The sequence below is a fragment of the Plectrocnemia conspersa genome, unplaced genomic scaffold (genome assembly GCF_051122295.1).
Source record: "Plectrocnemia conspersa isolate PC_06_02 unplaced genomic scaffold, ASM5112229v1 ptg000012l, whole genome shotgun sequence".
Classification (NCBI taxonomy): domain Eukaryota; kingdom Metazoa; phylum Arthropoda; class Insecta; order Trichoptera; family Polycentropodidae; genus Plectrocnemia; species Plectrocnemia conspersa.
In genome coordinates, this window is record NW_028277176.1 from 27,767,501 (window position 1) to 27,783,866 (window position 16,366).

The 16,366-nt window shown below is 31.3% G+C and overlaps 1 protein-coding gene across 3 annotated transcripts in view; it reads left to right on the forward strand.

Annotated features, from left to right (window-relative positions):
- The window catches only part of Rbcn-3B (WD repeat-containing protein Rbcn-3B), a 20,183-nt gene extending 5,738 nt beyond the window's left edge, over positions 1 to 14,445 (forward strand). For 2 of the 3 annotated variants that reach the window (XM_088199305.1, XM_088199306.1), the window contains exons 7-28: positions 1 to 158; positions 250 to 351; positions 423 to 563; positions 2,245 to 2,323; positions 2,399 to 2,540; positions 2,602 to 2,659; positions 2,737 to 2,898; positions 2,961 to 3,075; positions 3,143 to 3,309; positions 3,458 to 3,552; positions 3,698 to 3,785; positions 4,033 to 4,137; positions 8,276 to 8,445; positions 8,517 to 9,097; positions 9,167 to 9,287; positions 9,352 to 9,496; positions 10,440 to 10,502; positions 10,597 to 10,906; positions 10,969 to 11,212; positions 11,271 to 11,397; positions 11,469 to 11,639; positions 13,933 to 14,445. The exon at positions 1 to 158 is cut by the window's left edge and continues 35 nt beyond it. In XM_088199305.1, the coding sequence (XP_088055431.1) occupies positions 1 to 158; positions 250 to 351; positions 423 to 563; positions 2,245 to 2,323; positions 2,399 to 2,540; positions 2,602 to 2,659; positions 2,737 to 2,898; positions 2,961 to 3,075; positions 3,143 to 3,309; positions 3,458 to 3,552; positions 3,698 to 3,785; positions 4,033 to 4,137; positions 8,276 to 8,445; positions 8,517 to 9,097; positions 9,167 to 9,287; positions 9,352 to 9,496; positions 10,440 to 10,502; positions 10,597 to 10,906; positions 10,969 to 11,212; positions 11,271 to 11,397; positions 11,469 to 11,639; positions 13,933 to 14,105 (3,517 nt within the window). In that variant the 3' untranslated portion in view covers positions 14,106 to 14,445. The remainder of the gene's footprint in view (positions 159 to 249; positions 352 to 422; positions 564 to 2,244; positions 2,324 to 2,398; positions 2,541 to 2,601; positions 2,660 to 2,736; positions 2,899 to 2,960; positions 3,076 to 3,142; positions 3,310 to 3,457; positions 3,553 to 3,697; positions 3,786 to 4,032; positions 4,138 to 8,275; positions 8,446 to 8,516; positions 9,098 to 9,166; positions 9,288 to 9,351; positions 9,497 to 10,439; positions 10,503 to 10,596; positions 10,907 to 10,968; positions 11,213 to 11,270; positions 11,398 to 11,468; positions 11,640 to 13,932) is intronic. The other variant, XM_088199307.1, reaches the window with a different exon arrangement.
- The last annotated feature ends 1,921 nt before the right edge of the window (positions 14,446 to 16,366 follow it).

Genomic DNA, 16,366 nt, shown 5'->3' on the forward strand with positions numbered 1-16,366 from the left:
CGGCACTATAAACATGAACAGCGGTAACCAAAATACAAACAACAGTAACATCAAAGGTAGAAAACTGTTGCTTTTGAGAGGTGATTCCGAAGGCGTTGTATCTGTGTGGGATGTGCCCGAAGCGCCGCCGATGTCTCCCATTCCTCACCCGCCAAAAGGTATTCATTACTCATCCAATATTATATGAAAGAGATCAGAATAAAATATCTAGAATGTGATATATGCTAGTAACTAAAACATGTTTTATAGCAATCGAAGCAACGGTGAACACAAGTCTTAATCACGCTTGGGAAGAAATGAACCGAGAACCAGTCGGAATCTTAAATCAACTTAATCATCCCGATGAACCAGGTTTTTTATAATTGATATATAAAAATATAATTTAGGAATATTAAATGGACTAATAGATTGTTGTATTTTAGAGATAAAACTCACAGCCTCTGTCTATTTATCTGGCCAAAATAGACTAGTAGTCGGACGAGAGGACGGCTCGATCATAATCGTACCGGCGACTCATACAGTCATGCTACAATTATTGCATGGAAACCATCAACAATATCATGGTATATATATTTTTTGTAGAATTTTTATTTTTGTCATATTGCATTATATAATTGATCATGAGAGTAGCATTTATCTCTCAAGTCGATCATATCAAACGACTGTCTTTGTGCCTTATTTATTGTTATGGCGAAAGTTAGCGCAAATTCGTAATTTAATCATTAAGAATGAGGTTCTGAGAATATACGCATAGACGCCGGGCGCTCTGGACACACACATTAACGCGAGGATGGGGCGAATTCGCAACCTTATGAAAAAACGTTCGACTTACAAAAAATATTATAAACTCTTATCCAGTGCACATTTAAACACAAAATTTGAGGAAGTTGTCAATCAGTATCTTATCTAAATTTTGGAGTGACTAATTTTACAAAAATGATTTTTTTTTCAACTAGCAATTGTCAGTGGTACTAAATAATTTGCATTATATTTGATTTACGATCTATACAGAATAGACCTAATATGTATTATACATGTAATAATTTAATTACGACTGAGTTATGTTTAAGTTGAATTGTCTTAACTCCAGGACTATCTCAAAAAATAATTTCAACAGAATTTATAGCCCTCGAGACATCAAAGAGAATAACATTGCACAGAACAGACTCACTATTTATTATACATAAAACAATTTAGGAACAACAATTTTACGACTAAATTATGACTGTAAATGATTTTAAATTTATATTCAAGAGTTCATTTTGGTGTCAAAAGCAGTGAAACACAACCCACGGCCTGTTTTACAATTTTTTAAATATTAGAAAAAATGATTTACTTTTATTTTCTATTTGATTCAACAATTTCTTGTAACTGTAATATATTTTATATAATCGTCAGTACTGATGTAGTGAATTACATTTTTATTATATATACATAAATAAAAGTTAGCATTAAAAAAAATTCGCGGCTTTTCAACTAGCCATATTTTGCTACAAATTACAAAAATGGAAATCTATATAGCTTGTACATCAATATTGCTTATAATTTACATTAAAAAAATACAGTTACGGGCAGCGAATTGTGCTTTACAGGCGTCAAATCTGTGTAAATATGACCTTAATACAATAGTTGACTAATATATTCAAAGGAATTGATATTTGAATTGAAAAAAGAAAGATTAGTACAACTAGCTGCGGTACCTCATGACAGTGAGGTTAAATCCCTTTCTAAAAACACAAAGTTTCATACATAAATGACTGTTTATATTTTCAAGGTGACCGTATGATAATTACAAAGGATAGTTCAAACAATGCCTATTCACTTCAATGTCATTAGTATTTTTTCAAATGAGTTTCAAAGCTTATGAAAATCAGGGCTTAAAGAGTTTTTGTGGTAATTGATGGATATTTATAGTAATTAACGGATTTCGAAAATGTGTGGTTATTGTGCAATTCTTGGTGTTCAACTGCATTAGATGTGTATACACATCATTCAATACTTTATTTCGGTGAATTTGGCGGGTATACTCGTGTAAAATAAAAATACCATTTACCACAAATACTCCAAATTTCATTAAGAAGTAATAAAAATATCATTTAGTGATATGCTCCCTTTATACGAATATATTACCAATAAAACTGCTTTGAATTTTATTTAAAAAAGTAAAGGATTCCTAAAACTAAATTTCGTATCTAACTGATTAATGTTTTATTAGACAAATATAGTATAAATTATCGTCAATAGATTGGCCGCCTCACCAACTTCTTGTGGGACACAGCGGAAGAGTGAATTGTCTGCTCTATCCTCATCATATTCATCAAAGGTTTGTTAATATATTATTGGTATACTATTTATTGATTCAGACGCTGCATTATAATTATTTTAATTACACACATAGATACGAAAAATCTTATTTACTATCCGGAGGCGTCGATTTTGCCGTTTGTCTTTGGGATCTTTACGCGGGAACGCTGCTGCATAGATTCTGCGTACACGCTGGTGAAGTTCAACAGCTTCTCGTTCCACCGGATGCTTGCAGTGTATGATTATTATATTGTAACATAAATATATTTTTATTGATTAATCATTTTCAACACACAGACCAGGATCCAAAAATGCATCTGTTCCGTCGCTTCCGATCATAGCGTATGCCTTTTGAGTACGTTTACTCACAGCTGATTATTACTATGTTATATAATTCGTATAAATTAAATGATCACATTATAATATCAACAGGTTTGATGGAAAGAAAATGTGTCACTCTAGCGTCGAGACATCTCTTCCCCGTTGTTTCCATCAAATGGAGACCGCTCGACGATTTCATGATTGTCGCATGCTCGGATGGAAGTGTATATGTATGGCAAATGGACACTGGACATCTAGATCGTGTACTACATGGTGCGTATTAATATGTTATATACAGCAGGTTCATATCTAACTAATAAAAAATATGTTTGTAGGTATGATTGCTGAAGAAGTTCTCATAGCGTGCGATGAAGCGGCGGCGGAATCTGGTGCGTTTGCAGGCGGTGGTGACGCTCAAGGTCTTTCGAATCCTGCTGTGCATTTCTTCAGGTATATAATATAGCAGCTTACTTATGCAGTGTTTATATGTTATTATATTTATTTCGTATTATATCAGAGGATTACGTCACCGAAACCTGTCGGCTATCCGTCATGCCACCCAACGTGGTCTCCATCAGCTTCAGCAACTGCAGCATGCTGGAAGAGCTTTGGGTGGAGCTAGCTTTGCTTTGCGAAACCGACGTGCTCCTCTATCTATACAACCTCATAGAGCCAACCCTAAAGGTATACCTATTGTAGTCCCAATAATTTGATAAATATATTATATAAATTTAAAACAGTTTATTTGCGAACTACGTAAATAGCTTTGTATCATCATAAATATGTATTATAGTATGTACTAAATTTAATATTAATCATATTATATTTTTAGATCCTGAAAGTCACATTCTGTTCTTTGATATCGAAGGATTGATTGTCGAGTTACTTAGCGAAGAATATTCAGCTATGAGTCCTGCTACATTAGAGGTGATTCAGAAATTTTTTGATAGTATATATCTGTCATAAATACATAGGAATTGATCATTATGATTAAATAAATTAAATTCTCCAAAATGAACTGTTATACTTACAATAAATGAAAATGTATTAAACATAAATATTGATTTTATAGGCCGCTGGATTATTGACGAGCTCCGAATACAACAAAGCGGCTGCTCTTACGCAATCGGCAAGTCCTGACGCCGCCAAAAAAATATCAGGTATGCCAACGGAATTTACAGTGAAAGCTTTGAAGAAGTGCTAATGTCAATTTTAATATTCAATGCTTACGATGCGATAGACTTTTTCGGAAAAGTTAAGGATAAGGCAGGCGATATGGAAAGAATCCTTAAAGAGAAGGATAAGCATGGTTTGTGTTTGATTAAATAATAAGTATAAGTTAGATTTAAAAATATATTTATTACTTAATTTAATTTAGTATAAAATTTGCTCTTTTATTTGACGTAGGTATTCTTGCAAAAATGAAAGAAGGTGCAGAGAATGTCCAGACTAAGCTTCAGGCGAAGGCTGAAAGCGTCGGCCTCAAAGGACATGGCTCAGAAGTCAACAGACGTAAGTTTTATTTATTTATTTTCTAAAGAATTCCTTGTCCCCCCCATTCGTTGAATCCGAACCCGTAGTTACCTCTCCAGAACGCTGGATAAAATTTGATCGGTTCGTAATCGTTGATTTGCCGAACCAACGGCTGGTATTCAAAGCGGAGCTCTTTGATCGGATGTGAATAGTAACGAAGCACTGTCGGATAAATGTTGATTTTTCGCTCGAGTTTCGCTTTGATTCTGTCCAATTTTTGTAATTCATGATTCGGTAGTAGAATAGAGTTCGATATTTCTCTTTTAGATATACTCTTTGTTAAACTGTCATGTGGTATTTTTATCTGAAATCAAACGAGAAATTTAAAATATATTTCTCTAAAATAAAACAATTCACTAAATATCATAAAATACTATTCTAAAATGATTTTTATTTAAGTTTTAAATATGTCTTAATTTGATGCTAATCAATAAGTCTTAATGAAACTTTTTACTTCATTCAATTTTGCTACAAGATTACATAACACATTTGTCTAGTTCTAAAAGCCTAGTCTTATAAATATCTTTTTGCTTAACATTTCAGCATATTGTATATCACAAGGAAAGTTTTTTTTGTCATAGATAACTTTCTGAAAAATAGACCTCGAAGTATTTGAGATGTAACGATTTTTTTGATCCAGATTTAAACCATGACAGTAATTTGGAATATAACTTTATAAACCTTCTGAAAAAAAACAATATAAATCATCTCGGCTATATTCGTTAGACCATGGTTTCCCAAACTATGTTCCGCGGAACACTGGTGTTCCGCGGATCCAAAATATGTGTTCCGCGGAGCCTAAATAAATATTTCACAAAAATTTGGAGTAAATTAAAAAAATTGTTTGTCTTGCTAATACATTAAAATTGTTCATAAATCTGATAAAAAAGCTTGAAAATATGTGTTAAATATTCAACATTGATGTGTATAAATTCTGGAGGGAAAAGTTTCATACATAAAAAAAAAAATTTAACAACCCAAAATCATCAGAGTCATTAGGAGTTTTATTTATTTGAATTTTTATGTTTATTAATTTATATTTATTTAATAACATTTTTTTTTTTTATTTATACTATTATGAATTACCTAACCTAAAAAATAAGATAAGTGTTCCGCCAAAATTTTCTGATTTGCCAAGTGTTCCGTCGCTGAAAAAGTTTGAGAAACCCTGCGTTAGACAGACATCTTGTTTCAAAATGGCGGCTATTCAATTTTTTAATTTATTTTAAAAAATCTAAAGAGGTAATAAACATTCTATTATAGCATATGAAAAACTAAAAATATTTTTTTTTTTACATTTTTTTAGCATTAATGCAGGATATTACAAAATATCCACATGAAACATGTTTTAAAAATAGATCTTGTAAATTTCTCAACTCAGCCTGATCTGTCATCTTGTTTCAAAATTTGAAAAATTTGTAAAGTAAATTCTATAATTGATATTAAAATAAAAAAATTACCTGATTTTTTGCGGCTTTTGTACTACGGAATATTTTTATAAATAAGTCTACCTAATTCTTACGGCCTTTTTTATTAAAAATATTTTATTAAATATATGATTAGAAATGTTTGCTTGAAACTTATTAATATATTTTAATGATTAACCCTTTGAGTGGAATCTCAGTACATGTACGGTGGTCGATCTTTCACTGTTTTAAGGTACCCCAGATAGTTTTATATTTGTATATATAACTGAAGAAATAATAAATAAAAACATATTTATAAAATATTCTTTTTAATTTGATTTAATGTAAATGATTTTTATAGAAAATTATAATAAATTATTGAGTACAAAATAAATAAACATTTTGTATTAATTTTATAAAAAAAATAGTGAAAACCTTTCCATATAAAAAATATATGGAAAAGTGTTAAAATAAATTATTAAAACATATTATACTAATACAAAAAAGTTGTAAAATCAATCAAAGCAATATATCGTTGAGGATTGTTTTTTTTCTATAATATAAAATTAAAATAAATAAATAACAACAGAAATAATTATGGAAAAAATGTAAAAAAATACTAACGAATTAACAAATAGGTATAAATGTGGAAGGGCTAAGTGTTTTTTTTATTATTATAGTAAACTTTTTTAATAAATTTATATAAAAAATTGAAGTGAGAATGCCATAAATTTTAATACTTTTAAGCAGTATTATACAATGGTTATAAATTAACTATGTACATAATAACTCAATACTTAATTAAATAATATATATGTTGCACTTACCATTTTATAAGATAACACCATAACTACAACTTGGGCCAAAATAAATACACATATCTGTTAAAAAAAATGTATTAGTGTGAACCAACATTTTTTTATAATAATTGTTAATTAACGTACTACAAACTTCATCTTGCTAACACTTTCCTATGAAGTACCAAAGGCAATGAACTGTTTTTGTCGCGTGACCAACATATAAAGCATTTTTTTTATTCGTTTTGATTTTTTTATAACTTCAGAGAGTTCCTCTTGTAACGCTATTATTTTTTTTATACAAAAATGTGTCCATTCTTATGCTAAATTGAAATGTAACCACAAGAAACGCTAATCTTATTATTATATGATACTGCAAATTTATTTCATTTTTATATTATTAAATAAAGGTTCCCAAATATTTTAATATTTTAAAAATATATTTAATAGGTACATACATAACATATGTATTGCATATATAAATTTAATGGGAAATTTATTAAAAGTCACTTATACAATTTTTTTTTCTCAATTATCAAAATTATTATAATTAGTTGTGGAATTAATAATACATTTAACGGTTAGTGCCTTGTAATTTCTATTAGATATATGTATATATTACCTGATATGAAATATATACAACAAAGATATCTTATTGATAAAAAAAATATTTTGTTTTATTTTTATTTTAGTCACGTTTACGTTTTTAAATAATAAAAAATAACGACCGTGCATACCAAGCGGCCTAGTCACGTATATGATCGCCGAAAGTCTCTCTTTGTGAATAAACCTTGAAGTTTACACGCAATGAATAATTTCCGCCATATTGTAGCGATTTCCTCATGAGATTTTTTCTTTAAAATTAAACAGAATCAGTATTATTTAACTATAATATGAATATAATATATATAATATGCGTAATTTTATGTAAATTACTCATTTTTGTATCCCAGTTAAACAGTCCTACAAGTTTTTAATTTTAAATTAAACCTTTTTCTTTTCAAATTAAATTCAACAATTAGATATTTTTTAATAAAATAATTTTATTGTACTCATGTGTACATAATCACAATTTATTAACCTTCTTTTGCAACAGCTGCAGGTTATTTCGTATACATACTCATAATATTTACTACAATTTGTCAAAGTAACAGTGCATACAGACTCATTTACAAATAATATATACATAACGTCCACCAAATTTAATCGATCCGCCAGCAAATTCCTAGTAGAAAATTTATTTTTTGAAAAGACTTCTTCAATTGGATTCATCATTGGCAAATACAGTGGTAGAAAAATTTGAGTATGATTTGTATGTTCAACAAACTCACGCACTTCCTGGGTATGACGAACGCTTGCGTTGTCAAAACCTAACCATACTTTTCCTAGATTTTTTTTGCTAATTTCAACAAAAATCTTTCAATAAAATTTCAAAAAATATTTGAATTAACCGCACAGGGCGCAATTATTACTTGGCACAATATTCCTTCAATGTTTATAATCGCAATCAGGGAAACATTTCGTCCTCTTACATGCAAGGACACGCATGACGGTGCGTTAATCTTCGATCGAGCATTTATTCGATTCCAGAATCCAGATTCGTCAATGAAAATTATTAATTGGCGATCTTTTGGGGCACTGTGTTAAAATTTACATGTTTGCATTCATTTTTAAAAGGTTTTATTTTAAATGAAAAAGGTTTAATTTGGAATGTAAAAGGTTTAATTTGAAATTAAAAACCTGTAAGAGTATCATACATGCCATGTTCTTTGTTGAATTATTTTGACAGGAATTGCTTATAGAATGCTTCTCTCATGACCAATGTCACGACTTTCTAAATACGACCTCTTTATTTTATAATACCTAGTTTGAAACTGAATTTTTTAATTATTTTTAACTTGATCACTGTTTCAGCCAATAATTTGGACGGACAAAGCACAGGCGGTGCAAGAAGAACTGGAGCTGGAGAACCCAGTCATGCAATGGAAATTGCTCAAGTCCTCCTATCGCTCTTACACGCTTGGGGATTAGACCCAGATCTTGATATTGTCTGTCAAAACAAATTAGGTCTACTCAGGCCCATGGTATGTATGATACAATTTCAGTTAATATGACTATGAACAATACAATTCTATAACTTGATCTTAAAATTCAGGTACCAGTGAGCTTTGGAGTGCTATCAAAAGGCGGTCAGATGTCGTTACAACTACCTACCTGGCAGAACGCCTTAGCCCCTAGCAACATTTCGATGGAAGCGACTTCACACAGCGATTCGATTCTAGCGTCACTGCCGCCAGAGTCTTTGAGACAAGAAATGCTCACCAGAATGTTCACGTCGCGGCTTCACTGGGAATTGAGCACCACGTTGACTTCCAATCATCTTTTGACAATAATTGCATTAGCAAACACTCTAATGTCCATGAATAACGCCACGTTCGTTCCCGAACAAGAGTTCAATAGAAAGATGCATAGAGCTGCCGGTAGGGCTTCGGTGACCTCTTGGTCCAAGGGCGAAGAGGAGAGAGAGGAAGCTTACGGACAACAGCAAGCGCACATTAAACAAGGATGGTCTTTACTGGCGACTCTTCATTGTGTCCTGCTTCCCGATAAACTCATCAGCGCCGGTTCCAAGAGTTTCAAGAGACCGCAAGTCGAGATGATGGCGCGACGTTGGCAGCATCAGTGCTTGGAAGTGAGAGAAGCGGCTCAAGCTTTGCTCCTAGCTGAATTGGATAGGTGATTTTATATTTCAATTTGATATAGTAATTATTTTATGCGCTTTATTATATATTGTGTATTACATAGGCTCGGTCATAAAGGACGCAAAGCACTCGTGGATAATTGGTCTCAATTTCTGCCTCTTTATACAGACAATCCGTTAATTAATCAACAGGTTCAAACTCAACAACAAATACAGCAAGAAAAGGTTTGACTTTTCGTTTTGTGAAAGGTTTGGATTACAATTAATAATAATTGAATTATCCGATTAGGATGATGAAATGGCAGAGATGGAAGAGGAAGAAGAAGCTATCAGAAAGCCGTCGTCGATGGCAGAACTCAGAAGGAAACAAACCACGGCCATTGTGTTATTGGGTGTGATTGGAGCCGAATTCGGTCAGGACATTTCCAGCGAAGGTAAAATTGAAATGACAGCTTCAATGTTGCACGATAAGAGGGTTAGATTTTGTTTACACCTTGTCAATATTGTTTGTTTTCCCTTTGTCAAAATTTTATCAAATATGAAATTGTATTTTGATTTTAGTCTCCGAGTTACATTTCTCTCATTTTGCTTATTATTAAAACTTGATTATTGCTCTGAACGGTATATATAATATATATCATGCTTTGTTAGTAAAATTTGGCGAAATCATTTTACGCATTCTTATATGCGAGTCTTTGAGTTTCAAAATCTGTTATAACAGATTTAGTGCAAACTTACCAATAATTATTCCACCATGTCAGTGCTAACATTTTATGAGATGATTTAATTACACGATTTGCTTTAAATGCCATTTTTTGCCACAAATTATATTTTCGATTGACTAATTTAACCATTTGGTTGCCGAAAAATTTTCTTTGAGAAATCACCTGAGAATTTCTGGCTTAGAATCTAGGACGTATTTCAGCTTTTTATGGGGGGGGGGGAGGGGGGGGCAAAAGGCTTTAGCCAGTCAGTAGTCTTTTTTTTTAATATTTCAATTTCATTACGATTCATAATATTTAATGTCTCCGAATATTCCCGACTTCCACCCTCATGTTTGACCATTAAATATTAAAATATAAAACGATCTCAAGATATTTCACATTTGAAATTTAACCAAATTACCAAATGAACCCAATCTTCTAGTCATGGTGTTGTGGATGCCATTTTCACGCTTTATAATTAATAAAATCAATTAATCAACCCTGTTTTGAAACTCAATTAATCGCATATAAAATTTTGGGATCCTTTGATTAAAAGAAAATATATAAAAATCATGTTTTTTATTTTGTTTTTTATTAAACCCTTTGAAGCATGTACTCAATGTAATGGAATGAATCATTTTAATCTAAAATTTTATTTCCAACACTAACTTAGGGGCGGCCAACAACAAAAGACGCACGGCGGACGAAATCCGACGCAAGAATTCAGTCGTTGAAGGTTTTTGACTTTTAAAATTTGTGCATTTTATCGTGTATAGTTGCCGTATTGTGTCCATTTCTAAGATTTAACATTGCAACGGATGGTTTTTTAGGCTTTGGCGTCGGTCACGGCAGCCTGTCGCGTCTGACGGCCTTGGCACTGTCTCACTTGGTGTTAGCGCCGGGCACGCCCAAGCTGCCGATGCACACTGCGCTGAGAAGAGCCGCCGTGGATTTACTCGGTCGCGGCTTCACAGTTTGGGAGCCGTACCTGGAAGTGAGCAAGGTGCTGCTGGGATTGTTGGATATGTGCTGTGACGCCGATAAGCTGGTGCCGTCTATGAGCTATGGACTTCCGTTGACACCTCAAGCCGATTCTTGTCGAACCGCTAGACACGCTCTGACGCTCATAGCTACAGCTCGGTGAGTACATATTTTTAAAAATCTAAATAAAATATAAAACTAAATTCATTTAATGTTTTTAGACCCGGTGCATTCATAACCACAATGGCTCGAGAGGTGGCACGTTCGGCTGCTCAACAAACCGTCGGAAGCAGCGGCGGTGGCGGCACAGGAGGAACTCCCGGAAGCGGAAACCAAGGCAGTGGAAATGCAAATGCTTCACCAGGCGGAGGAGGCACTTTGGCTCGTTCCAGAGCCGAAGTATTAAGATGCATCGAGTTATTGGTCGATCGTCAACTCCCTGAAGTTCAGGAGTTACTCGTCGAAGTATGTCTGTTATTGACTTAATTCATTTATCTGTGTCTAACTATGCTAATATGTTTAGGTTATGGATATTGTGTTGCATTGCGTCGATCAGTCTCACTTGAAGAACAAAGGCTTGTGCGACGTGTTTCCGGCTATATGCCGTTATAATCAAGTGTCTCATTGTCCTGCTACTCGTAGAATCGCCGGTTTGTATATCTTGATATATTGTATATTAAAAATGCTCTTTTTGCTTATGTAATTATATATTTTTATTTAGTCGGAAGCCACAGTGGTCAAGTCGCTCTTTATGAACTTCGACAAGGGCGTTGCCAACTGCTGTCGGCGCATCAAGCTCCGTTGAGCGCTTGCGCTTTCAGCCCCGACGGAAAGTTCTTAGTTACATATTCTTGCAATGAAAACCGGCTTAGTTTTTGGCAAACTACTACAGGTAAGAATCAATATTTTATGTATATTGTTTCTGTGAAGTGGATTTTAAACGCTCTAGAATCTAAAGTCTAGATACATTCTCTTTATGATCGAGATCCAGCTGCAACAGGTGTACCGCAAGACAATATTCTAGTACCTACATATATATAGTTCCTTATACATATCTAAGCCTTACCAATGACATTGTCCCAGGGTGTTAAATGCTGCCATCCTTTAATATTCACATTCTGCATCTATCATTTTCCATTTAGAGTGGCTCCCAGAGTGGCGATACTGGCCCCTGGGAAGCGCTGAAAAAAATCCAGGGAGCGATAGTAGTCTCGAATACAATTTGGGGTACGGTGGAAACATAAAAAATAATAGAAAGTAGGAAAATTTTAAATAACCATTTGTGTTTGTTTTACAACAGGTGATAGTGTATAGTTTACATAGATCCTAAACAATACAAGTGCTGATCAGGGCCGCCGAGAACGAACCCGGGCCCTAGGAAAACAATGATTCCGGGCCTCATGACAAAAATCGAATTTTATATATTTTTTAACATCATAATATAATTTCTTAAATAAATAATAATAGGTATGAGTTAACCCTTTCTATGTTAAAATAAATATAAAAATTAGCCACCGTTGCGAAATATTTTCTGAAATCATATTTTATTTGAAATATTTTTATTAGCATTAAAAATATTTATTTACTCATAATAATTACCTGATAATTAGTCGTGTTTTCTTTGTTGCTCAGTGTTGCCATATAGTGAATTTCCAGTCCAGGTCAAAAGCAATAAAATCATGCCATCCCGGTGATTAATATAAACGCTTGATTATCAAGTCTTAATATAAACTTCTTATTATCAAGTCTTAATATAAACAAGTCTTAATATAAACGCTTGATTATCAAGCGTTTATATTAAGACTTTTTATTCCAATATTACAAGTGAGAATCGAACAAAGTACATCTAAACCGAATTTTGACCAATAGGAGAGCCCAAAAATTAATTATCCCTTCTCAGAAGTTAAAAATCCATGTCAAAAGCAATACAATCGTGCCATCGCCGTCACAATTTTATTGCTTTTGATTTCTAAGAAGTGATAATTGTTTTTGCGCCCTCCTATTGACCAAAATTCGATTTGAAAATACTTTGATCAGCCCTCCTATATATTTTAAGTCCATAGTAAGGATAGCTATCATATTTTTAAAACATAGTGTAATATCGAAAATGTAGATAAACTGTGGGGCAATATGTGAGATGCGATGTCTGTCTGTACTTATTGTTTCGCATATTTTCCTCTGAGAGATGTGTTGGCTTAGTTTGTATTTTGGACTTGACCTAATGAAAGTTCTAAAACTATAATTATTTTTAGAACTTTCATTAGGTTAGGTTTGGGTTTGAACTGGAAATGGACGTTTCACAACTGTCAAATTGAGTTTCATAAGCATTTTAGAGCAGCATATTAGCGCCTATCAGTTAAATTATATTTTCGCTAGTAGAAATATGTATCAACTGGTAAAAATGTATTTGGACTTAATTAGTGAAAATGTAACTTTACCAAAAAATACACATTCGCTGTAACATTTATACATCGGATGTAAATAAATAATGATCAGTATATATATATTATATATATTACTATATATAGAAAAGTGGAAATCATATAATTTTACTAGCACCTGCCAGATAATTTTATATTTTCACTGGTAAAAATATATATCTACTGGTGTAAATATATTCCGATATGATTTTACTGAAATGACACATTTTAAAAAGTATTTTCGGGATAGATAGAGCGATATAAAAGACGTACATATTTCCATTAAGATCTTCCATCTGGAACTTTTACAAGTCAAAACTTAACTCTTCTACTTGCCATCCGTCAATCGAACTTAAGGGTAGTGGAGCTACGTGAGTACCAACAAGACTAGGAAAGCAGCCGCTTTTCGCTTCACCTTAAATAAACGTGCAACTGCAAAGTTTGGACAGAAATAATAGCAGAGTTTCTACATTTACACTATCGAAAGCCTGTTTGAAATCTTTAAATTAATGGTGTTATATTTTTACGTTTACTCCGTGGTCTCATGAGATGTATGTGATATTTTTGGCCAGAAACAGCATCTAGGATTTGCTCAATCTGTTTTATAGGTCAGTTGAGAAGACTATGTTTTTAGTATAGGTATATAATCACCTCTGTCTTCCAATCCTCAGGGATCACTATATATCTTTCCATATTTCAATAGTTCTGCTGATATTGTGTCTGTTCTGAATTTTAAATCATTAGTTAATTATTATTTCTTTTAAGGAATGTTTGGTCTCGGAGCACCACAAACAAAGTGCGTCAAGTGTTATAGCACGGCTCCGTTGCCTGACGCTGCTCGTTTGAATCCAGCTCGACTCGCTCGCCTCACATGGTCTGCTCCGCGTCAAGCTACTCTAACTCTGGCAGACGGATCGGAAACAAGGTTTACGGTTTAATTTTACGCACGTCCATTCAATAATTAAATATAAACTCATACGTATAACTATCAAAATTGTTATTACTGAAATAGTTTCTTTTTAAAAACGGTCACTACCATGCGTGCCATGAAATTATATTTTTTTGTTAACTAAGTTTTATTTATTAAAAAAAATATTTTATTTTGTTGATCGTATTCTTTATATGACTTGAAAATGTAGAATGACTTTCTTTAAGTTTATATCCTTATATTGTAAAATAGATGTAATATAAATAAACAGTATTTACTGTGATTGGGATATCTACTTTTTTTGTACATAATCACACTTATTTTATATTTAAATAAATCTCAAAAATAAAGATTCCGCGCCGTTGTATAATGATTCAAATATGTGATACACTTTGAAATTACGAAATGTGATTGTTTTTGAATAACAGTTTATTTTTTCCATTAATGGTAGCTCTTTCTTTTTAATTGTAAATAATATCATTTATTTATTTAATATATATTTAAAATATATATGGCTTTGTCTCTTGCATAAGTCGTTTAGTCTGTTGATTTTCCAAATATTAAGTAGTAAAGTTTTAATCGTTGATCTTGATCATGTGAATTATTTTAGTCAAATTAACCAATTTTATCTGTCATAGTTTGTGTACGTATATTATTAACATTGCTTTGACTATTTATTGTATTGTATAAATTTTATTTTATTTATTATATTTTTATTTCTAAATACAAAAATATCTACGTATTATTAAAATGATATGAAAATTCGAAAACGTTTATTAGTAAAATAATCAAATTAGACTTAATTGCATATTTATATTATGAGTCACGGTTCAATCTATGTATAACATTTTGAAGCTTACTGTTAAAAATATATAATACTGTTTAAATATTCGTGTTCTCTTAAAAATGAGTGTCGTTGAATAATATTATATTGAGATAAATGGTTATTCAATAAACATTTATGCATTCCTATCCGTAATATTTATTTTTAATTATTATTAATACAAAATTAATATATCTATTGCTTCGTATATTTTTATTTAATATATTGCTTATTTTTTTAAAACTATATACAATTTATATTTATACTAATTTGACTATGAGATTATTTCATGATTTATGTTCCGACTCAATCTCGGTCGGTTTAAAATCCAGAGATTGATCCTTTTATTTTTCAGTCAACTATTTTTAAATTAAATTTATTATATCGATAGAGTGCAAATACATACAACATGCGCGCATAAATGTATGTTTTACACATCACTTACCATATTTACATAGTGTACTATTGTTAAAAATTGTTATTGAAAAATATATGAATGTATTTACATTGCGAGTTTTATTTACTTCACACTTGAAAAGGAAACAACATTCAATAGTAAAAATATATTCATTTCATTATACATATAATATAAGTATATACACGTATATGGATGCATGTGTATTTATTATGTATATATTATATGATAATAATCCCATATATTTAATATAATACAACAACATTTGGCTATTTCTTATATACTATTAATAATATAACAAATTAATATAAATTGACTACATATGCTATATAACTCGATATTCAAATTAAATCTGTCATGCTTATACTTTATGGCAGTTGCGTATCACCTTTTTTATATATTGGAATTTAAAAAATTTTAATTTAATACTCTTGAAATGGCTTAGATGTTTTTCATAAACTATTATACAATGATAAAAATTACATAAAAAATATAAATTTAATAGAAAATCGAAATAATCATAAAATGGTAACAATTTAAAATTTCATTTAATTAATAAAAATCTTGGATAAACATGCAATGGTTTTATTTGTTACAAATAACGAGTGCTTTTTATATATTTATATACATAATTGTGTAGTATTTACACTGAAGTGAAGAGCGATGAATTCTATTAAACTGCCATATTAGTGATGTATATAATATTTTTAATTTAGTATCACACATGTTTTTCTATTTTCGTTTAAAATATGAATTACGACTAAGGAAATGATACATTTAAATTCATAATAAAATAACACATTATTTTCTTTATTTAACAAATCGCAAGCCCACAAATATTATTTATACAAACTTGTCGAGCGAATTAAAATTGTATATTATAAACTCTTTTTGATTTTATGAGGTTGCAATATGTTTAAAATACTTAATGCATTAACTACACTTTATATATATGTTCATTTTGTGTCTATGCACATTAATCATAAAAACTATGCATATATTGTATTATTATATGTATATATGTATATATATA